Source organism: Glycine soja, chromosome 2, assembly GCF_004193775.1.
Source record: "Glycine soja cultivar W05 chromosome 2, ASM419377v2, whole genome shotgun sequence".
Taxonomy (NCBI): domain Eukaryota; kingdom Viridiplantae; phylum Streptophyta; class Magnoliopsida; order Fabales; family Fabaceae; genus Glycine; species Glycine soja.
Window position 1 is genome coordinate 9,796,255 of NC_041003.1, and position 24,755 is coordinate 9,821,009.

The 24,755-nt window shown below is 31.7% G+C and overlaps 2 protein-coding genes and 1 non-coding gene across 7 annotated transcripts; all 3 read right to left on the minus strand.

Annotated features, from left to right (window-relative positions):
* Positions 1-3,390, minus strand: LOC114370807 (transcription factor bHLH95). Its single transcript, XM_028328198.1, has 3 exons — positions 2,921-3,390; positions 1,163-1,576; positions 1-272 (listed from the first exon to the last, which is right to left on the minus strand). Exons 1-3 carry the CDS (start codon positions 3,245-3,247, stop codon positions 180-182), a joined length of 834 nt encoding a protein of 277 aa, XP_028183999.1. The 5' UTR covers positions 3,248-3,390; the 3' UTR covers positions 1-179.
* A 6,159-nt stretch (positions 3,391-9,549) lies between these two features.
* LOC114386156 (E3 ubiquitin-protein ligase MBR2-like) lies at positions 9,550-18,102 on the minus strand. 5 transcript variants are annotated; one of them, XM_028346155.1, is made up of 8 exons: positions 17,916-18,102; positions 17,719-17,770; positions 17,463-17,526; positions 11,473-13,219; positions 11,027-11,077; positions 10,468-10,569; positions 10,242-10,391; positions 9,604-9,963 (listed from the first exon to the last, which is right to left on the minus strand). In XM_028346155.1, the coding sequence occupies exons 3-8, from the start codon at positions 17,468-17,470 to the stop codon at positions 9,832-9,834; spliced, it is 2,190 nt and encodes a 729-aa protein (XP_028201956.1). In that variant the 5' UTR covers positions 17,471-17,526; positions 17,719-17,770; positions 17,916-18,102; the 3' UTR covers positions 9,604-9,831. The 5 variants fall into 5 exon arrangements, with proteins under 5 accessions (XP_028201952.1, XP_028201956.1, XP_028201960.1 ...); XM_028346159.1 differs by lacking the exon at positions 17,719-17,770; XM_028346163.1 differs by lacking the exon at positions 17,463-17,526.
* Positions 18,103-24,412: 6,310 nt separating this feature from the next.
* On the minus strand, positions 24,413-24,485 carry TRNAA-UGC. The gene has a single exon. It is a non-coding gene; the product is annotated as a tRNA-Ala (tRNA).
* Between the last annotated feature and the right edge of the window lie 270 nt (positions 24,486-24,755).

Below are 24,755 nucleotides of genomic sequence, written 5' to 3' on the forward strand. Positions count from 1 at the left end.
TTATGAAATGCACAAACCATTTAGTTTAAACATTAAACCACAAAGATTAGAGTATATATATTTGTTTGCTTTCAGAACCATTGGCAGTTAAGCCATAAAAGTCCGCTAATAGTTTCAAGAAAACTAAAAATCCACACCAAACATAATGATACCAATATAAGTTTTTATCATCCAAAAATTTAACCGATCCATAGCATAATCTCTCCTGCCGCTTGCTTGTAAATTTCCTCTACTGAATTTGCATCTAGGAACTGATGTGAAACTCGTTTTCCCTGTAAGATCAACAATTAATTAGTTGAGTTAATAGTAAATCATATTTACATTCGTAGTGCTCGTGTATGTACTAAATAATCTCTTTTATTTTTTATTTTTGTCCTTTCATTGTCTCCTAAGAGATTCAAATCGACTTTAGGAAGGAAGAACAATAACTTGCATGTATATACCAAACATAATATTGTATGACTCCATCCCGACCACTATCCGGAAAGTATTGTTGTTGTACAGACTTGTAAGTTTTTTTTGGTTACACAAACTTATAAATTTAACAAAAACTTTTGAATGACGATATTTAAGATTTGAGGAGAGAGAGAGAGAGAGAAAAAAAAATTAAGAGAGTTAGATTTGAGGAGATGGAGATTGCTGAATACTTTTATATATAGGTGGCAAAGTATAGTTGAAGATGCCAAAAGAAAATTAGAAAGCAGAAATGATGAGGATGGTACCCCAATATATAATCATAAGACAATACGGTTACTTTTCATCACAACAAATATATTTGACATATAGTATAATATCGCGCACAAGAATATTCCATTAGAGGGTCCCACAACAAATGGTGACCCCGTTTGTTTTAGGAAGAGTTTGATTTGATTTATTTCATTTTTTGGAAATATATAACTAAAATTTTCAAATAAAAATAAATTCATTTTTTTAATAAAAATGCAATTTTATTAAATTCCATGATATCTCTTATAGAGATATATAATAAACATTTGGTGTCACTCTTAAGTCTTAACAATCAAAACTTTGATTTGAAAACAGTTTATTTGTTACTTTGAATTAAAAACAGTCTAGAAAGTAGTAACTTTGAATTAAAAATAAAGTCGACAAAACATGCATAATAAGAAAAAATATATGGTGGGGGATTGAGTTTCAAACTTACATGGGCTTGAATCATGCAAGCATTTCCATAACCAATGCACGAAATGTTGGCAGTTATGACCTCAATCTTGTACTTCTCCAGCACAAAACCAATGGTAGTCATGAGGCCTGGCTTATGGGCTGTGCAAATGGAGAATTGGGCTTCATCTCCAAAAATGTTCAAGACCAAATTTGAAGAAGCCCAAGTCTTGTCAAAAGCTACAGGGAATGAAAGTGCATTTGAAGTAGTTCCAATTATTGCATTGGAAATGTTGTTATTAGAAGATCCCTGACCAGTCACAAACATGGATGGTTCACACCCAAAAGTGGAGACACATTGGACCCTTTCTTGTTTCTGTTTCTCTAGCTTTTCCAGGGTTTTCTCAAGATTTTTAATGTATGCCACTGCTTCATCCACAACGGTTGATTTATCAGCCTACGAAAGATGGAACATCAAAGTATATGTTAGAAAAGAAATTATTGTGCCACCTAAGATTAACTTTGGTGGTTGTCGTGAGGTGGGCATTTGGGTAGAGATAATTCTAGTAACGGTAATCACCAAATTTATATAATAATAATATTTCTTCAAAAAACAAATAATAATAAATTTGTAATTAAATCGATTTGGTATAATTTTTTTTCCAAACAAAGTTGTAATTAAACAAATTTGAAATCAATGTAACTAAAAATGTTGCAATTAGCAAAATGTGTATGGGTTGATGTTGTGTTTTTTTTTTGGTAAAGAGAAGCCAAAGGCCCAAACAAGAGAAACTACAACTTAGATTGAATCTTGTTTAATATGTAACCAATAATCATATTGTGTGTAAATTAGATGTGGCCAAATGTCAACTATTAGATGAAAACCGAACTACATACATTCATCCAACTACACTGTTTTTTTACCGTATTGAAACCTTGTAGTCCTATCTATCATACATATATTATATCATCAACCTCATTAAAATATTTTTTTTTATTTCATTTGGTCAAATTTTTTGTATAAGATAATTTATTAATATTTGTACAATTTTTTTTAATTGAGATACATAAGCTCAAATGTATAAATGTGAGTTGTAAACTCTTTTGATATCTATCTTTCATTGTCATAAATAAAAATGTATAGAGTTGATTAAGTATATAAAAATATATTATTTAGGAAATTTTTTCAAGTGATTTGACGTGGTGATAATTTGATTGTCCTCGGACTCAAGATCCTTTTAAACTCTTTAAAAAAAGTTTCTGGTTAAGCCACTAAAAATGTCAATAAGAAAGAGATTTACATAGACAATTGAAATATATATATATATATATAAGGATTGAACATTTTCTTGGACCTTTAAGAGTCTAGATAAGAAATCATAAAGCTCATATAATATAAAAGAGAGAAAAAATTCTGTAATTTTGCGAAAGATCTCTAATAATATTTTCAAATTGCCAAATAAGGTTAAAGCTCATTCCCCTAAAAAATCGTTTACCATTTTTAAGGTACATGGAAAGATGGAGAAGTTTAATTTGTTCCTTTATTTTCTAGTTGTCCATGTTGGAAAAGGATAGAAAAAAGCTAAGAACTGACATATACAAGATAGATAAACTTCATGGGAAAAGGACATCCTTTTTAGAAAAGGATCAAAGTTAAGTCGGAGAAAGAAGACATATAATATAAAGTCATGTAATGCGAGGATAACATAAGGGAAATATTCACAAATAATAAAATTATTTGGTTATCCTTGAACTTATTAAACCACACGAAGAATGAAAATGAACTTGATTGAATATTTACCTTGGAAGGAAGATGTGGAAGCAAAGCATGAAGACTGGCAAACATGTTCCTCATTTTCTTCCTCCTTTCTCTCTCGGTCCATATATGCATTTCATGATCAGATTCACGACATTTTTCACCTTTCCCTTCACCACTAGTAATATTGCCTTGGTCTCGATTTCGTTTCTTATTCATGAGAGCTTCATCTTTTTCTTCTACCTGATCAAGTGATTTCATGTTTTCTTTACTTTCACCCGAATTATCAGAATTGGAGGGATCCCATGAATGATTTTCCCACAAGAAGTTCATATCATGCAAACTTTGATCTTCCACGGTCAACAAGGTCATGGTAGAGTGAGGGAGAGTGAGAGAGACAGATAAATTAAGAGAGTTAGATTTGAGGAGAGGGAAATTGCAGAAGGATTTTATATATAGGTGGCCAAGTACAGTTAAAGATGCAAAAAGAAAATTAAAAAGTAGAAATGATGAAGATGGTTAACACCCCCAAAATATAATCATAAGACAATGCGGTTACTTTTCATCACAACAAATATATTTAGCATATAACATCATACCGCGTACAAGAATATTCCACTATAGGATCCCACCATATACGATGGCCCCACTTGTTTTAGCTAGGAAGAATTTGGTTTAATTTATTTCATTTTTAGGAAATATATAGCTAAAATTTTCAAATAAAAATTAATACAATTTTCTTATTAAAAAATATCATTTTAATAAATTCTATGATATCTGAGATATAGAAAAGAACTTTTGGTGTCACTCTTAAGATGGATGTCAATGACAGTTTTCTTTTTTCTTTTAGGTGTAGGGAATTTGTAAATTATAATTCTTTTTTCTTTTTTTTCTTTCATCTGCATCCTTCTCCCGTTTACTTATATAGTAATTTTTTAAATGATTAACTTATGATAGTAAAGAATATTTTACTCAAAAATATTATCTCAAAATAATAAATTTTATTATATTTTGTTTATCTTTTTTTTTCTTCTTCTTCATATCAAGCCTTTAACCTCTTTAAAATGTGATTTTTTATTGAGTGTAAATGAATATGATAAAAATTAAAAAAGTATAAAAAAATTATTTATAATCATATTAAAAATACAAAATTTATTTAATACTTTTTTAAGTAATTAGAAATATTTAATAAATTGTATTTATTCCTTTCACATTAAATATCTATAAACACATAATAAAAATTCCTTAAAATATAGTACAAAATGGTTTTCATTATGAAATCAAAAGACAATTTTATTATTAAAAATATAGCATTAGTTGTGAACAATGTATTTCCACCATGGTTTTTAATAAAAACAAAAATATTTATTGATTTTGAGAAATAGTTAACAAAAATTCTTTATAAAAAGTGTTTTTTTTAATGTGTTCAATTCCTAATGGCATTTGATGCGAAGTTATTAAATATGCACCCTATTAAATGCTTACTTTTTAAAAAGTAAATTAATGACTTTTTGCATGTTTGATACGATAAATATCTGTATCGATTAAACCTTCTATTTTTAACTTCTAATTAATCAGATGTCTATATACACATACAATAGTTAACTGAACTCTATAAAAAAAATTAAAGAAAAACAATAATATACTCTTAATGCATTCTTTTCAATACAATATTAATTCAAAATTAAATGAATTACATGTTATTAATTGAAATTGAATTCAAATACTAAAGAGTTTACAAGACAATTCACGTACTAATCTAGACCTATTGAAAATTATATATTTTAATTTAACCCTTCATTATAAGATAATAGTTTTTTTTTACTTGCTATAAGATTTAATTGTTAATATTTGTTCTATTATTTTTACATAAAAAACCACTAAATACATCATTCATTATGAGATTTAATGGTTAATATTGGGCTTTAGACCTCTCCAAATAAATACACATATTGTTTTTTTACCATATAAACAGATACTGTTAAAACTTGCATTTTGACAGTTAAATATTAATCCCTTTTAAAAATAAGATATTACATCGATCCTTTGATCCTTAGTTGTTTCAATTGATTTTTTTATGTTTCTTATCTGCGTTATTTTGCATAATCTAAACTGATAAATTTTATTTTAAAAAATATATTTTGCATTGTCCTTCTAAGCGCGATGAAATAATATTATCTTCTGTAACCATTTTTGTTCTTATCTGCAGGTCCTAATGATGGGTGAATTTTTGTTCTTATATAGTATATAGTAAATACGCATTAGGCAATGAGTGCACTCTTAACTGTCTTCTTAATGAGAGGAAAGGATGCTAACGTTATGAGTATACGTAATGATGATTTTAGATGCATTTTGTTATCATTCTCCAAGTAACTTATACATTCAGCTTAATTTAATTATTTAAGTAACAGCTAACTGGCAGTATATATGTGTGTATATATATATATATATATATATATATATATATATATATATATATATATATATATTATAGAAGCTAACTAGCAGTATTGGTGAGCATATCATAGGAATTCAAAATTAAACTTCCTGTGTGGTTCGTAAAATGAATAAAAGAAATTTGAAATATCATTAATTCATTTTCGTTAATAAGTTTTTTTCAATTTAAGGTAGTCACTATTTTAATCTACTCAAGTCGTAAAATTGTTTTTCTTATTTATGAAATTCTCTTAATAATATATAATAAATTATTGCCTTCAAAAAAATTAATTAAATTATTATGTAGTGATGTGGTTAAGACCAACGCATGATGAATCATACTTAAAAAAGTAAAATAAAAATGCTACTTAGTACTTACTATATATAATTGTATAAACCTTTATATTTTCACGTACTCTAGGAGTGATGTAAATATAGAAAGCTCTATTACAATCCAATAATAGTAATTAATGGTATTTGTCTATTTGAGCTTGTTTAGTGAGGGTACAACTATATGACAATCTTTTCACTTTAAGTTTTTATGAAATTAGAAACGTTAACACTTTACATTAAAGTATTCCACTGCAGACCTTGGCACTCTATAGAAAGTAGTAACTAAAGTATTCACTGTTCAAAATACAGCATGCAAAGTGATTATTGCATGCAACTCTAGTGGTTTGCTCTCACTTCAGTCCACAGATTTGAAACTTATCGCTCCAAATTAAACCAAGAAAACCGCAACACGCAAAGTGACCATTATGAAACGGCCTTGTCTCTCTTGTGTAGTTGTGTTTGCATTGTTTGCTTCCGTTTGATGAAAGAAAAACAAAAAATAAGAGTTTCACTAACTTTTGTTAACATATGTTAATTAATCATCCTTAAAGAATGTTGAACAGATCGATAATTAGTTAAAGACATCATTAATCAGTTTAGAAAGTGAACATTGGATTACTCACTAATTATATATGATATGGTTTTAAAATGTTTTCTAACGTATCTCTATATGTATAAAATACTTATATTTATTGTATGGTATCGTAGAGGTATATTCGTTTTCACTTTTGAGGAAATCATGGTTGTGTCATGATTCCTATATATACGGTAGCACCGATTACACAAACCACAATACAAACGTTATAATATTAAATAAGACAAAAAATTATCATGTTTGGAATACACAAATTAAACTACAGTTTCATTGATAGTGTGTTCTTGAAAGGTGATAAACCCAAATTCTAACGTTATAGAAGAAGCTTGAAAGCTGAAAAATAAAAAATGGGTGAAACATTGGTCGGCTCAGAAACAAGATATTGAAGACCAATGATATTAGGTGTAGTGTTCAAATATAATTGAGAACCGAATTAAGGTGTCTCCAATTATAACAATTTAAGATATATTTAGATATCTTGTAATTAAAATATTTTAAGTGGACCCCACAATATTACATTATATTTAAGTAATTCATGTATAAAGGAGTAACAAGATTTCCTTGGTAGTTAAAGGGAAAAGAAAAAAAAAAGGAAAAAGAAGGGAGAAAAAAATATAGGTTTCAATCTCCTAGGGAACTGTCAATTAATATTTATTGATAAAAAATAATTCATTTATAAAAAAAATTTAATAGTGAAAATGCTAAATAATTCATACTTAGATGATTTTTTGTTTACACTTAATTTTGTTTCAAATACAATAAACTGACTTTTTTATTTGTTTGTTTCTTTAAAAAAAAATCCTCCATATCATATATAGACTTGCTCTACCCTAAAAAATATATATATACTTACTCCAGTGAGAAAAATGAAATTAAAATATAACACCCATAAAAATACATGTTTTAAGGATGCTCTGATCATACTTTATTTGTGGCAAAAAATTAACCCCATAATGTGGTTTGACTCGAGGTAATAAAATAATCATTAAAAGTTGTTGCTAAATGTAATTAACTAGGTCCAACTATATACAAATTATAATTTTATTATTATTATTTTAAAAAAATATCTAAGACTGGAGATCATCTTTATAGAAAAAAAATTGGGGGATCATGTGGCATGCAAGTTTGATTAATTAGGATCATTTTTCATCTCCATGCGATAATTTTTTTCTAAGATCTAGTAAATGAATATCATCATTTTTCATAAAAAAATGAATACCATCAATGAAAAGCAATGTATATTAAAATAATAATACAATGATTAATAAATTTGTATTTTAATATTAAAGTTTGGTTAATAGTTAATATACTATATAAGACTACAGTGTCCTCGTACAAAATACTATTCCTTAAAAAAGGTGATGAATTCTATATATAAAAAAAAAGATGATGAAACTATTTCTGTTAACAAAATTTTGATTCAAAATTTTCAAATTGATCCTCATCTATTAATTCTAACTGCATTTTAAAAAAAAGATCAAATAATTTTAAAAAATACCTTTTGTCCATTTACAATATTGTTTTGTTAAGAAATTTTCATAAAGATTACTAAATATAAACCCTAACACTTTATCACCACTCAAGAAGACCCTTTATAATTAGACCATTGATAATTATACCTCCCAATTTTGTTAATATACCTCTTTTTTTAAATTTATTTTTCCCAAAAATATCCTCAATTCAAAATTAAGTTAATCTATTTTTTATAAATATACCTCTCTTTTCACTTGATAGTTCAAACATTCATCATCATGGCTCAGCCTTAGCACCACACCTCACATCACCACTGATCAATGGCAAATCCTCTATAATCTCTCCTGGATTCCTCTACATCCTCCTCACCTTCCTTCAGGTTGATTTCCATTTTGAAGGCTTCGAACCCAAAGACCACAATAACCTTGAAATAAGTCTTTTAAAACTATGAAGTAGAGACCGGAAAGGAAGATATAAACAAGGAGGAGCTTAATTTTAAATGAAATTGAAAAAAAGATTAATTAAATTTTTAATTCCCCAACTTTTTCAAATTATAATTTTTAGTCCCTCAAAATTTATTTGATAACTTTTAGTCTTTCATTAATTTTCTATTAACATTTTTAGTTCCTCATTTTTTTTCCTATGTTTATGTTTATTGTCTAGTATTGGTTTGAAGATTATTTATGTTTATTGTCTATTTATTTATCTGTTGTCGGTGTAATGATAATTTTGTATGATATATACTAGTCTCTTGCATGGAGATTAACAAATAAAACAAAATTTTCTGTAAAAAAAATAGATAAAGCAAAATTGATTTTTCTATTTATTAATAGAATATTATTAATTACATTAATTGTTAAATCTATCTTATAGATTTAAAAATGTTGTTCAATTAAGAATAATATTACAACTAATTTTTTCAAGTTATTTTAATATGTGCATATGTATGCGTGTATTTTGTAGCCATAAAAAATTAATGAAAGACTAACCGTTATAAAATAAATTTTGAGGAACTAAAATTAGAATCTGAAAAAGTTAATTAACCTTTTTTTTTCAATTCCATTCAAAGTTAAGTTCCTCCTTGTTTATGTCTCCCTTTCTAGTTTCTACTTCATAGTTTTAAACTTATTTTGAGGTCATTGTCCTTTTTGGTTCAAAGCCTTTAGAATGGGAATCAATGTAAACGAAGGTGAGGAAGATATTGAGGAAGACATCCAAGAGAGATTAGAGAGCTGGATTTGTCATTAATGAGATTGATGTGTGGTATGGTGTTAAGGCAGAACCACGATGATAAATGTTTGTATTAAAAATGAGGAAAAAATATTTGAAAAACTAAAAATGTTAATGAAAAATTAACAGAAGATTAAAATAATTTTAAAGGACTAAAAATTGAAATTTAAAAAGACTTACGGACTAAAAACTTAATTAAAAAAACATAAAAATGAAAGTCTGTGACAAAATAGGGAGATATAAATATCCATACCCTAGGCTTACATTCTTCAAAGATTTATTTAAACTTGGGGCTAACAATCTCAATTTATACTTACGTGCAATTGCTGATTAAGAATATCAACAACACTAAGAAGTGTTGAGTGTTGACTAATGAAATTAAGCAACGACTCTAAGTAGCATTAACAAGACAATCTTTAAAAATGAAAAAAAAAAAGGCTTATAATTGAGAAAAGTTCTGAAAATATTAAGAATACATGAATCAATTTTAATTTATAAAAAAAATATTTTTAAAAAATGTAAAGGTATTTACTGAAAAATTTATCCAAACTATGCATAAATGAATGAAACAGAATAAGACTATCGGTTAATCAATATAATCCTCTCATGAGCCACCAACCTTAGATTTATAATGAAATTTAATTTAATAATATCAAAGTGCTTATAGCTTATCATAAACCACATGTAATAATCCATTACAAAAGTATAAATAAAACTCTACAATAGTTCATAGATCACCCACCAATGTTTTTTGTTTACTTCTTTTTAGGGAGCATATTGTCGTCCCCAATCACAACAAATGAGAGGTCCTGTTCTCTTAAGAAAAAAGTTTATAAAGTAAAAAAAAGCTTTAGATAGAGCCAGCTTAAGAAGATAGAGGTTCTCCCTATCATGTAGCTAAGGCTGTTGTTTTGCAAATGGGACACAGGTTCTTCTGCATTAGCCACTGCTTAATGCAACCACTGTGAAACTCATGCCCACAATCCAGTGATCCAACATTCTCCCCATCAGAAAATTCCTCCTGCCATCATGAAAAAATAAGAAAGATGCATTATGTATTTAGCTCAAAAGTTAAACATCATTGCATTTGTTTTCATGTCCTCTTTAGTTTTACAGTTTTACTAACTGAGACAGACGGAGTTATAAGATTGATTTGGTGGTTGAGAACGGAGTTTAAGGGAGAAAGGGGAAGGGGGGAGAGACAATGGGTTCGAATCTCCTCCACTAACATTCTAACAAAAATTAACAACTAACATTGGCTGATCATAAAAGGAAAAAAAAACTGAGAATTACTCATACCTGACAGATACAACAAGGTTCCAGATCTGTATAAGAGTCTGTCATGATAATGGCACGCACGTAAATTCTCTGTTTCATCAACTTAATGATGACATCCTCATTCAATCCAGTGCTCACGTCTCCTATATGCTCCTCCAATGCCAACAATTCCTGCAACCCCAGTTAAAGTCAGAAGAAATAATAGAGAGCAACTGATGGATGGGAATACAATATATTTCCTTTTTACCTCATAAGACATGTTGTCGACATCAAGGCGCATTTCTCTGTGCCTGTCGTGCATTTCAGCCATGCCATGATATAAGAAAGGGTGGTCAAAGACCATATAATCCTGGCATTTCAAAAGTGTCAAAGGAAAATGTTAAGTTAGTATTTTCAATAGTATTGCAAAGTCCAGTGGAACATGGCCAACAAGCTAACAAGCTTGCGCTTGCTTCAAAATGTAAATATTTCTTCTGCAACATAAACAAGTGTGCCAATTTGAAGAGAATCATACACAAAATAAGTTTTATCTAAAAAACATGTAAACAAAGATGATCTAATCAATATTGCAAGAGAAATGGAGTCTACTGTCTAGTTTTGATAAATTGGCAATTGCTCACATACTATTAGCCCAACTCTAGTGTCAGTATTCTATCAGATGAATTTCTCCCTAAGATGAAAGAGAAATAGGCCGAAAATCCACCAAATGTGATCCAATGATAATACATACTCTAATATTAATTTCACAATACAACGAACTAATGTCATAAACTGTCACGAGATGTATTTATACAGTAGATTCAAACCTCAGCTCGTAAGTTCTCACCCCTCCGCATTGCCATCAAGACTTGGCGAATCTAGCACACACAACAATTAGATAATTAATTCAGGTAGGACAAAGGTAGCACCAAATTTAGCTAATTTGCTGATCAAATTTCACTTTATCAAGATGCTTGTTAGTACTTAGCGGGCTGCTACAAAATATCTTTTCTGCTGAAAAGTAAACTGAAAAAGGTTATGAAAAAATGAGACAGCACTAGAAATTAGACAAACATCAAGACTGTAAGTATTATCAAACAATAATATGAATCTAAAAAAATTGTATTATTTATTCACTTGTGCACATTTCTTGTTTAAATGGTTAATCCTGGCTATATGAGCATAATTTAATAGGAAAATCATCATACCTGCATGGAGTAGCCTTCAGATAATAGCACAACATATTACATACAAATGAAAACAGAAAAGATACCTCAGATATTAGTCGACGTCTCCCCTCATTGTCAAAGGTTAATGCTCGCAGTGAATGGGGACCACCAGAGAGAACATCACCACCCCTTCTTTCCATCACCAATGCTGTTCTTGCGTATGATTGGTTGCTGCTAGAACCCTGGGTAAATGAAGTAGGACCAGAAGAAGATGGGGCAGAATGGGCATTATGAACACCAGATGCAGAGCTAATTGATGGAAAAAGGGACCAAGGACTGAACTCTGACACACTCTGCATATTTTCTGCTGGGACTTCATGATTAAAAATCCAGCTACGGTTAGCGGGAGAGTGAACATTTGAACTAGATCCAATCCAGGATGGAGGAGGTGCACCTCCAGAATTGTTCACATTACCAGATGGTGTATGCCAACCAATAGGTTCGTGTCCTGAAGATGCAGGCACATTCATGGGGTGTTCCGTACTATCTCTTGGAAACATTCTCAAATTAAAATCTTCGCGCACGGCTCTTTCTCCAGAGTTATAAGAAGTTGAAGATCTGGCCCCTCTAGGATTGGCAGTTCTGTTCCAAGGAAAAGAATGGATGCGCAAGGCAGGTGACTGGTTCAGAGAAGCGCCAGAATTAGCAGAAGATGTCCCTCCAGCTGTTAACCTCAACTCCAACGAATCATTGATTGAGTGAGAGCCAGGTGCTTGATGCAGAGAAGAATGATTATGATGCCTAGCACTCCCTGTTGATGGTAAATTGAGAGGTACAGATTCCTGATGCTGTAGATGGCTCATTCTTCTATCGAAGTTTCTTAGAGGCCTTTCCACATTTTCTGCAATACTTATCAAAGGAAATCCATTGGGAGCTTCTTGTCGCTCTTCATTTGTTGCATTCTGAAATAATGGAGGACTAGTAACAGGAATATCTTCTATAGGTGTAGAATCAGTTAAGTCGCTGGAAGCATTAAGATCAACAGGATCAGTAGGCCAGCAACCATTTCCGGATTGTACAAGAGTGCTTGAGCTTCCTCCAGAACACAGTTGCCTAGAACTACCTTCAAGAGCCTTTCTCTTGCAGGAAGGACCCCAATTAACTAAAGAAGAACTTGAATTAGCACTATCACCCCAAGCCATGTATCCAGAGCTTTCAGATGAAGCTCCTGTGTGATTACATGAAGCACTGCCAAACAATGTCTTTTCTCTGTCTATTCCACTAGTATTGTTGGCATTAACACTACTACCAGCTTCTTTGCCCTTCCCACGATCAGCAGCATTAGCTACATGCCCCATATCTAGACTAATATTCTGGTTAATATGAGTAGAACTGGAACCTTGCAAAAAGGAAGGGTGAACTCTAGATTGATTGCCATGTAGATTAGTATTTGAACTAACAGGAAAAATTACATTATTTGCTTTGAATTGTCCTTCCTCAGACCTGAGATCATCCTCGGTAGCAGCATTATACGAAGAAGACAGCCCATGTTCTGATTTTAGACCTTCATCATTGACTTGGTTGATCAGATTGAGTCTTGAACTAGATTCACCAGTATTCCAGCCACTGAAGCTCTGAACATTATGACCAGTACCACGTAAACATGCAGTCTCACCAGAAGATCCCCTATAATCTGACAAACAGAAATCTACTGCATTTTGCACATGATTCAAGGAAGACTGGTGGTTCATATCAGTGCCACTAGAACTGGGCCCTTGCATCATACTAACAATTGCTGGGAACGACCCAACAGTCCTCCTTTGTCCTTGCATCAGAATCAAGCTATCCCACCTAAATTAATCAACAGGAAATTTATAAGATTCTCAAATCTCAAGCTATAAGTAAGGTGCACAAGAGTCATATATATAACCTATAGATGACGACTACGGCTGTGAAACTAGAGTGTATAGCATGCTTTGCCACAGATACAATCAGAATTTAGCTATTTAATCAATGTAATAAAATGAATGAGGTAAGATATACAAACATTAGAGAGTAAAATAGTTCACTGGAAAGCCTAAAACTGCTCTAGTAACACATAAATCAGATAGAGCTAGCCCAGAGAGCTCAAACATGCATTTTTCTTGGACAAAATTATTGTTTCAGTGTGATGGTGCACATACATCCTCAATGGGAGATTTAGACTGAAGAGAAACAAAAAGGAAAATAAACTTTTTACAGGTAGATTATTATGTTGATTACTGAATATTTCTGCTAGATACCTATCAGCTAGTTAGCTGGGCCAAGATGAATAGAAGAATTAAGGCATATTTGTGTCAATGGAATTAATGGAAAATTAATAGAATAAATGGAAAAATTTTGGGGCTTTAAATGAGCTGTGTAATTGTACATTTTGTAATTTTTATTCTCTCCTTAAGTAGGATACCACAGCTGGAGGTGAAACTGTTATTTTCTCCTAAATTAGGATAAATGTATATATGTCAGTCAGCTAATATTTTGGGCTGAAAATCAGCATGTCAGCTTGTAATTATATACTATTTATATGAGAATTTGCCAGCAGAACACAGTTTTCTGGCCTAAAGTTTTCTGAGTTTGACACGGTAGCAGTCTGGCTTATGGTCCAAAGCCCAGTCAGAGTTTTTCTCTCTTATTTATCAACCTAGTTCCAGATTTCACAATTTTTGCCGCTGACTCAGTTCTGTTCTATTTTTATTTTTCCAGTCCAGTTTGGTTCTTTGTCATGCCTTCAAAAAAACTAAATGTCTTAATGGTTTGCCTTAATGGAAAGAACTACCCAGCCTGGGCATTCCAGTTCCAGATATTTGTCGAATGAAAAGATCTTCGGGGTCACATTGATGGCAGTGCTTTTGCTCCTGATAAAGACAAACATAAGGATGAACATGCCAAATGGGTGGTAAAAGATGCTCAAAAGTCATGGTGTGGATCATCAGTTCGGTTATTCCCAAAATCATCTTGATAGCTAATATTTTGGGCTGAGAATTAGCATGTTAACTTGTAATTAAATACTATATATATGAGAATTTTCCAGCAGTAGAACACAGATTTCTGGCCTACTGTTTTCTGAGTTTGACAGTTATTAATAAGAAAGGTTGAGAGGGAGAGATATCTATCCATTTGTGAGAGAATTGGGCCCTTTGGGCATTGGGAGGTGCAGACCCTCAAAGTTCTGCAATAAGGCTCTATATTCAGGGGGAAAGTCCCTTATTTTTTCAAATAAGATACCAGGTTTCTGTCAACTGGTATCAGAACTCCAATGTTGGAGTTGTGGGTATATCTTAAAGCTGATTCCAGAACTCTAAGAAAAAGGAACCTGAGCGTGGCTGATTAATGTGTAGTAGTATTTTGAGGTCACAGGAATAAAAAAGGACGAAAAGATACAACTGATTGGAAACACTATGTGAGGACATGTGCATTTATTTGGTGGTTTGTGTGGAAAGGGGACCATCTAAGTGCAACATGGCAGCGATTCTCAAAGGCTTTGGTAAAAGAGTTCCAGCGAGACTTGATCCAGATCTTCTAGAGTGGGTTCGAGATGTGAGGAGCAAGAATCTTAGGTGCTGGAAAATAACAGAGATGGTCTTGAAAATCAAGAACCAGGCTAGGGGAGAACCAAGCTATACAGTGGAAGCAGAGAATGATGGAAAGTTAGATCTGACAAATCAAAATGTTGGGAGGAATTCAGGATGAACATGCCCATATAGGGTCGATTAGAGACATTAGAGAAGAGTGTCAAAGCTCTATGATGGAGCTTGGAAGAAGATTGGAGGAAAGCAGAGCTTACACATGGGGAACAATACAAACGAGATGAGCTCCACGAAGCACAACTTCTGAAAATTTGAATCAGTAACCTTAATGGCCAGCAAAAGCCAGGGGAATGCAGTGAATGGTAGCAGAACCAGAAGTGAGCAAGAAGATGAAAGGAAAAATTAAGAATTTAAGAGAAAGAGCCAAAATTGCAGTGAGGGAAGAGAATCTTGGAAGCAAGAAAACAGAAAGAGGGAGGAAATCTTGAAGACATGAAATAGATGTGGCCAATGAAGATCCTGATCCGCCAATGGAAGAAAATGAACAAATGAAAACCAACAAGCAAAACATGGATTGTAATAATCACCTTTTTGGGTATCAAACGGAGGGTGAAATAAAAGGAAAAAAAGCGTTCCCTTTGTGGGTGTGTCATTAGTTGAGTCTTGTGACTGATTTTTGTGGAAGAATTGTAGAAGTGCCTATGGAAATGGTGGCCACACCTAGAAGCAGCGTGCATAGGAAGGAGAAGAAAGAAGGGGGCTGGGTTGGAGTAACACAAGGGGAACTCATAGTCAGGCTTGATAGACCATGCCCAAAGGAGTAAGGAGAAGAATTAGAATTCAAGTAGAGGAAATTATTGAGAAGCAAACAGGAAATGGCAACAATTGAATTGTTCCCATGTCCCAATGGGCAAAGTCCAGCAAAATTAAGGAGAGGACCTTGATAATCATCAGCTATGACCATGTGCACTGGTGCATTTTGCAAGAGAGCCAACTCAGCCAAGGGATCTTCACAATATAACCATAAAGGCTCTAATGCTCTGTTTCATGACGAACTGGAGTCGGAGGTGGGCTGCAGGGTAAGTTTGAGTTAAGTCACCAACAATACCATGAAAAACAAAGGCGCTAGGGGAGCAAGGGCGTTCACATGCTTGACCCTGGAGTAGGAGGTGGCTGCAGGGTAAGTTTGACTAAGTCGTCATCATGGTCTTAAATATCGATCCACAACCACAATTGCGGCCACAACATGAAGGTATTTTGACTCACCACAACCGCAATTCCGGCTGCATCAGCCGCATTTTCCCGCAATGTAAAGGTTTTCTTACTCACCACAACCGCAATTTAAAACCATGGTCATCATGCTTCAATCTATTAGAACTTTAGTGGGACTTTATTTCAGGCAGCAGCCACAAGCTGTTCACCTTGAGGACAAGGAGAAACTTTATAAGAGGAGTATTCACATATATCCATTAGTTAGTTAGTTAGCTACATACTCTAGTTACTAGCACCAAGATGTTAAAAATTAAAGCGTGTTGCCTATAAATAGGAAGACTGGTTGAGGGGGAGAGATATTTGATCATTGTGAGATTATCAAGGCTCTTGAGCATTGGAATGTGCAGACCCTTGAAGTTTTGCAAGTGAGACACTGCATTCAAGGGAGAAATCCTGTATTCTTTCTAATAAGATACCAGTTTTCTGTCAATTTCCATGACAACTTTACAACCTTCATTCCAAGCATGACAACTGTAATAAACTGGCAGGTTCCTCACTGATACGTGCCAAGTTTCCATGAAGTCGAGAAGAGACAGGAGCAAAATAAGGGGAGAAATTGCAAACTTTAAATTCATTGACAACCATTGGATTCTTGATTGGTTAAAAAAGACATGACTAGTAGCCAGTGTAACGAAATTTATGGTAGAAAAAAAATGTCAACTTTTTTTGGGCGGTTATAAGAAGATGCAAGCACGTGGGGAGGAGTGGGAGAAAGGTGCCCTCATGGAGGATTCAACCTCTGAAATCAATGTCACCTGAGCCTTAAAGACTTGGGCAGATTGGGAGACAAGTTCAGTGGCAAAACTCCATAGTTTTGAGAACAGATAATCTTACTGCAATAACAATTAGCAAAAGCTAGGAAGTGTGCTCAATGAATGTATCTATTAAGAGGGATGAGTGAAGAAAATTCATCATGCATTCAACTATTTGTTAAAAAATCAACTTCTCCAAAATCATAAGCTATTAAGAACTATCCACCAATCCATTTACTTTTTGTTGAAAATGTCAAGAACAAGCCATTGCAAAAGCTAAAGCTGTTTGAATGCCAGGGAATGGTTTTTAATCAACACCTCAGAAAGTATTAAAATGTACAAAGTCTATCTTAATGCAAAGCTTTTACTTTCCCCTAATTTCTCACCCATACCAACGAGGGTAATAATGCAACACTCAATGTCTGCACCCTAAGACACCAAAACTAAAACACACTGCATGAGCTTGAAATTAATCAGGTTAAAATGGAGAGGGTAAAGATCAACCAGATCATCAAATGAGTGAAACTTCACAATACCCAACCCTACATTCCTAGGATGCAAAATCCACCTGGGAAATCAAAATAAGCCGAATCAAAACTAAAAAATTGAAACTTTAATAAAAAAAAATTAAGAAAAAATAAAGGCATGCCTTCGAATCGATTAAAAATTTCAAAAGGTACGGTTGAAATTAAAAAAAAAAAAAAAAAAAAAAAAAAAAAAGGCAGAAAGAAAGAAATAAGCAAAGTTGAGGACAAAAAACCTAATGGATTGACGCGATCCTCCACCCCCAAAACCGATTAAAGATGTGAGACCTTGCCAACGGAAAAACCCAAATTCAGATCATTTTTAAAGTCACAGAAAACAAAAAGGGATTTTTACAACTATAATCACCTTTAGCACAAGCATTAATGAAGAAAATTGAGGTTATTGGAGTTTGGAAATGGAGAAAATTATTACCAGAAGGGGATCCCTGGATTGATTCAAATGGGTGGTGGGTTTGATTGGGAAGCGATGACGACGATGATGATTATTCTTCAGCTGTTTCAATTTTCAATTACTGTTTTTTTCTTTTATTAAGTTATTATTATTGAACAGAAGAGGGCAATGAGAACACGACAAGAGAAGAGAAAGAATGAAACATGAGAGAGAGAGAGAGATTAAAGGGACAGAGTACCTAGCGTACAGTAATCTATAAACACTAATTTAAGAGATTTTTGTAAGAGAGAGAGAAAGAACCTAGTGTTTCACAATTTTTATAATAACGCCTTTGGGTTCGGGGCTCAACCCAACTATGAAATTCGTACACGTAGACAGATGCTGTCATTGGTTTAATTATGTTGCTAGAAAACCAGAAGTTATATTATTCTCCTTGATACAGAATATTCTCTCTACTCTTTTTTTAGAATAATATAGTGATCACAACAAGAGGAAATGCAATCAGTATCATGGATGCTAGCTAGCATTTAATCTTGATATCCTAGTTAATTATGAGTCACAAAATTAACTTATCTCCTAACTACATTCATCCTAAAGTTTGGAATTAAGGAAAGACCCTGTCTACAGTTGGCTAAAATAACATGAAAATCAGAATGGCCAACTATTTTGGAGTCTATGGTCTTTGATCAATTGGCAATAAGTCTTAAAAACAACATTATTCAGATCGAGTTGTTGAGTTCAAATAAGGCTTTGATAGAGAGAAAAACTTTTGCTTCTGCTTGTTGAGGAAGGTCATCAAAGAAAATTGTTCGAGCTCTAATGAAGTTACCGTGGTCGTCCTACAAGCACATGCTGATGTCAAAGCAGTTGTGATCCTTAAAGATGGTGGCATCAAGATTGCATTTGATGACGTCGAAATTCGGTGGCTACCAAACTTGAGTTGAGTAGTCATGTGAGAGGCAATGACATGAGATTTTACAGCAAAGCCATTCGTGCCAGAATTGCATGGCTAGCGAAATGACAGTAGCTGAGGGGGTGTATACATTGTCCCATATTTTCTGATTTCTGTTTGTCCAGATGGACTAAAGAATAACAATAATTTGATCTTTGTCTTGAGGTTGAAGCTGATGAAGCGAGTCAAAGATCATCTTGTTGAAACCTTCTACAGTAGTTAATTTGCGTTAAACAAATCTTAGTACTTCAAAGTCCATACAAATCATATTAAATAAAATATGGTGAAAAACTACTCATTAATTTAATTCTTAGATAAATGAATAAAATTTGTATCTCAATGTTACATTGTTTCAAAGCATCCGTAATTCTAAAATTAATAGTAATATAAAGTGGAGACCTAAATCTCTCATGTAGCATCATCATCATAATCTTACAGAGACTCGACTCGCCTGCAAGAGTGACATTCAGCCTAAACAAAGTAAAGACAAACATACGAGGAGTGAGATATATCTCACAGTAAATTTAAAAAATTAAACAAGTCATAAAGACACATTTATAACCATTATGTTCCACAACACAAGCATGTCTCATTTAAATCAAACATTTCATACACAAAGTTACACATGAAATGTGATGCACATTAGACTCATACACTCATATGCATGTGGTAACATTTTGGAGAACACTTTGAATGTAGTCCTGGAGTCCATGTAGTTGATGAATTACCACACAATGGGCAATCTAGCATTATCACTCTCATCAAGATAACACTATCGACAATGCATTAGGATGTTTTGGCCTTGCAAAAATACTCCAACACATGTGATCAGCATAAGCTTAAAAGAGATTTCAAACCGTTGCACTCCCAAGGTTAAAGTCATGTCAACTCATTCATGACCTTCCCGGTTAGGTTCATAAAAGTTCTTTACTTCAAAACACATATGCACAACATGATGCATGGTTCATAGATAATATGCACATGGTTTATTTTTGAATTTCCTTGAAGATTCTTATCCTACATGAAGTAAGTTCTCTTAATATTTTTTGCAAAACATACGCATATCATGGCATATTACTTTCACATGTACTCATGAACATCATGCATTCAGTCACAATATCAATCATGAGCACATTTACTTATTTACACAATAATATCATCACATCACTTTATTCATCAAATCATAAGTATAAACATCATACATCATACAACCACTCATTATAATATCAAATTACATACTCATTTTTCTTCTTACGTTACTATGACTTTCATAAAGTATAATAATCATATTTAGAGTTGTACTAATCCTATTAATTTGGTTCTTATCTCATAAAAAAGATAAGACAGTTTTCTACAATTGTTATGTTGACCTCAAAATCCTTTTCAATCATTTAGAAACCTAAAATTAAGAAATATACAAACTAAATGCATAATTCTAACTACTTAACCTTTACTCGTTAAAATTACAATATTTGGAGTTATATAAATCTTAAAGTGAAATCAAATCCCTTAGCTAGATATAATCCAAGGCTACAACACTTATGAAGAACACAAAGTATAATTCTATCATTTAAGTACATGTTTTGGTGTTCTAAGTTAATGTTTTCTATCAGAAAATCAACACATGCGTCGAACATTGATTATCAAATTCAATTTCAAGAACATCAAAATGACAAAACATCAAAAGAGACAACAATCAAATTCACTCAAATCATAACAAAACAACGTGCTTCAAGGTATTTACAACCCATCCAAGAAAATAAACTTATTATAATCATAAACCTAAGATCATACAATCTACTTGTGGCTCATTATCACTCATACAACAAAAGAAAAAGAGAAAACCCACTCTCCCTAACCTCAAATGAAGCAATACCTCAACAAGGAAAAGGAAGACGATCTCGTGACCACTCCCAAAAATGCATTGACTGAGGGGCTCCATGGCTAATGCTAAGCCCACTTAGTTCTTTGGTGTATATAAGACTTGTCGGTCTTCTCTATGTATAAGGAAAAAAAGGGGTTCATGAGGTTATTTTGTCCAATGTGGGACCTATAGTGTTTTTCATGATCAAGTGACCTACTCTTAGAGCTGATTTTCTCTAAAATAAGAGCTAATTTTGGTTTCTAAGATATATGAATGAATTGTAGTTTTTTTAGCAAGCTTTCCTACGACACAAAAAATACCTCAAACGGACAACTATAACTCAAGATATAACATGGTCTATCTAGGGTTTTCATCATAAAATTAACATTAGACTTAGACAATTTTTCAAGCATTTTAACTATAAGAAGTTAATTTAATACTCTTCTAACATCAAATATAATATAATAAAGACGACGACAACAACAATAAAAGTAATAATAAAATAATAATAATATACATAAAATACACACATGTATAGAAACATACATTATCACAACACAAGTACATGTTTAAGATAAAACCAATAATACACAAATAATAATAATAATTTACAAAAGAAAATATAATAAAAGAGTCCTAATAAGAGTTCTCCTTATGATATATTCTTAATAGTAAACTTAAGATGTTACAACAACAATTAGATGGTTACAGAACACTCTTTGCTTTGTCTAGTTGGTAAGCATCCTCAAAGGGATCTCCATAAAAAAATATTTGATCTTTGGCTGAATATGAAGATTTCAAATCAATATCCAATTACAATTAGCTTTTAAGTGTTCATTCTCCAGCATGTTATGCATGATATTGTGGTAAGTTGTTCGAATAGTAGAGTTACCCAGTGTACAAAAATTCCGAAGTAATTTGTCATTAGCGGAAACAGTCAGAAGAGGCATGGATTGGATATCAAGGAGTTATTATGATTGAAGATGGTATCAATAAGGTCAGTCTCCAAATTCTTTTTTCATAGCAAGTTTGTTCCAACTTAAGCAATTGATGCCCTTCTTTATTTGTGGAAAATACGATAATTTTATTTTATTGTGATTATGATTAATTGTTTATGTCAATCTATATTGGTCTCTAGTCTTATTTCTTGCCCAAACTAAGATTAAAAGAAGAAACAAATTTTACGAAATACTTGTTATATTGTAAGGTCTATTTCTTTGTTATTTTTATGAAAAAATAGTTTTTAGAGATATGTTTAAAATTATTCATTAAATTCTTATCTATGATTTTCTAAAATTAAAAAAATTTATTTGTGCTTTAGGAAAGGAAAAATCTGAAAAATATTCTATAGTAATTTTTTAAGTTTAGAAAGAAAAAAAATCCTTAAACGTCACTGTATTCTATAATAATTTCTTAAAGGTTTTGATTTGTTTTAAATTATTTTTCACTATATATATAAAAGAAAATAATTTTATTTTTCTTTATTTTTTCCTCTTAGTATATTTCATAAATAAAATAAAAGAACATGGATAGAGTAGGAAGTTAAAGAATTAGATTAATTATTTCTTTAAAATGAAAATATTTAATAATTTTCAATCATTATTTAAAATGATAATTATTTTAAAATAAAATAAATGTTTTGTGGAGAAAAATGAGTGCTTCAAGAGAGAGAAAAGGCAACACAAAGCTCATCATTTCTACTTGAGTCATTAGATGAGCGTGGTGGGGTTGTTCAAACAAGATTTATTTCCCTAACAAATTGTTAGGACAACAGGCACCAAAGAGATCACATTTATTAGCAGGAAATATTTTCGCACATTGACGAGTGTAGTCTTTAAGATCGATCATGGTTTCTCCAAAGGGATATTAGAATTGTGAAATTTTTAGAAAAAGATTTTAGTTTTTACACTATATGATATCAACTCCAGTTGATATGTAAGCCAATATGTTGTACTGATAGATATCGGACATGGTTTCTACAAAGGTGAAGACTAACTTGGTGGAGGACAGGGAAAATATTGTTCAATTGGGGCTTTGGATATTTTTTTTACCATTATCTAGTAGGGTGTCCAAGGGTTTCAGATTTTGTTTTAATAGTAGTTAAAATTGATTCTACCCTATGTGGATGTGCTTTCCCAAGTTTGGGTATAAAATACTATGACGAAAGTGAGTTGTTAGTGTTAAGGCATAACTCTTCTTGAAGTACAGTTTTTAATAACAAATTTTCAAAGAAACAAATTCTAAGCATTTTATACTTAACATACTAATGCCTTGCTTTGAGAATGTGATTAAAAGACAAGGGACTTGATCAATAAGCATAACAAAACGGTGAGAGAAATTAATATATAGATGTGAATCCTCCAAAAATAGGATGTGTCCATTAAACGAATGTGAGTCTATTCATTTATGATCACTAAATTATTTTTTATCCTTATAATCCTTCTAAGTTAGAGTCTCAACCCTTAAATCATTTGTATATATTAAGTGTAAGACTTTGAGCTTAATATGTAACTTTTCTATAAGATGATATATAGTCAATGTCCACTTAATCCTTACAAAAATTTGTGGAATCTTTTGAAACCTAAAGAGGTTTGGAGTCAAAGAAATGAATAATTCTAAGGTGACTAGCTTGAAGAGACTAGTGTAAAACTACTTGGGGTTGAGCCAAAAATGACTTGAGAAAGATTATTATACTCTAATCAGTGATAGTGAAACTTGATGAATTCGTCAAGAACTAGACATAGTTAGAATGGTAGACACGAACTAGTATAATAATTATGTGTATTTTATTTGTGTTTTATTCGTTCTATCTAACATTGCATTGTGTTTCTCTATTATAAGTGGTTTTTAAAAATGTTTTTAATAAAACTAAATTTTTGAACCTATCAGCTATATCTTATATTGGTTGCTAATGAAATCACACTTTCTATTAAGTGATGTTGATATTTTTTTGAAGGTTTGTGAAAAAGTTTTAAGGAACAAAATTCAATCCCTTTCTTATGTGTTCCTACTTTCTACACACGAACTAGTATAATAATAATGTGTATTTTATTTGTGTTTTATTCGTTCTATCTAACCTTGCATTGTGTTTCTCTATTATAAGTGGTTTTCAAAAATGTTTTTAATAAAACTAAATTTTTGAACTTGTCAATTATATCTTATATTGATTGTTAATGAAATCACACTTTCTATAAGACAATGTTGATATTTTTTAAAGGTTTATGAAAAAATTTCAAGGAACACAATTCAATCCCTTTCTTGTGAGTTCCTGCTTTCTATATATACCTAACTTAAAAAGTACAAAATGCAATACATGTATTGTGACTTTGTAACTAATCTAGATGCAAAAAAAAATGTATCCTAGCAATATAGCATCTTAAATATATGTAACTCAAAAAAGAAAAAATATAATTTGGAATCATATACTATGATTTTATAGGTTGCCTTTGCCAAAATCAAACATCAAAGCCTATGTTAATCAAATGAAAGTTTAATACATGAATTAGTGATTATTTTTAGTCTCCTAAACTTCTTAGTCTCATTCTCTCTAGCCAGGGCTTTTTCGGTTTTATGCTAGTCACCAAGTATTTCAGTTTGCAATTGTCATGAATGAAATGCAATAAGTTTATTCCTTTAAAAAAATCTTGATTGAGCTAGCTCAAATTGAGTCCAATTATTACATTACATGTGGGTGTGTAAAATTGGAGATGCAGGGGATCGAACCCTGTACCTCTCGCATGCAAAGCGAGCGCTCTACCATTTGAGCTACATCCCCAATTAGCAATGAAGCCTCTAAAATTATGCAAACAAATTCTGAGAATAAAATCACAACCAACAAAACTGTGCTCCTAAGAATAATTCACACACCAAGAAATTTAGGGCGGTCTTTTAGGTTTTAGGTAGTGATTGGTTACTTTTATATTTGGCATATTTAAGATGAAAATTTTAAAAAGTAATGTAAATTTTATATTTTATATTTTATTTTAATTCAAATATTTTATCTCATTTTATTTTTTTCACTTTTACATATCTTTTATTTTTTTAA

Coding starts and splice junctions, on each gene's coding strand:
- LOC114370807 (XM_028328198.1), bottom strand. CDS start 3,247: ATGACCTTGTTGACCGTGGAAGATCAAAGTTTGCATGATATGAACTTC. Junction 1,577..2,920: donor TTCCACATCTTCCTTCCAAG/GTAAATATTCAA, acceptor CATCTTTCGTAG/GCTGATAAATCAACCGTTGT. Junction 273..1,162: donor CTTGCATGATTCAAGCCCAT/GTAAGTTTGAAA, acceptor TTGATCTTACAG/GGAAAACGAGTTTCACATCA.
- LOC114386156 (XM_028346151.1), bottom strand. CDS start 16,232: ATGCGGCTGATGCAGCCGGAATTGCGGTTGTG. Junction 10,570..11,026: donor GTGAGAACTTACGAGCTGAG/GTTTGAATCTAC, acceptor TTGAAATGCCAG/GATTATATGGTCTTTGACCA. Junction 10,392..10,467: donor TCGACAACATGTCTTATGAG/GTAAAAAGGAAA, acceptor CTGGGGTTGCAG/GAATTGTTGGCATTGGAGGA.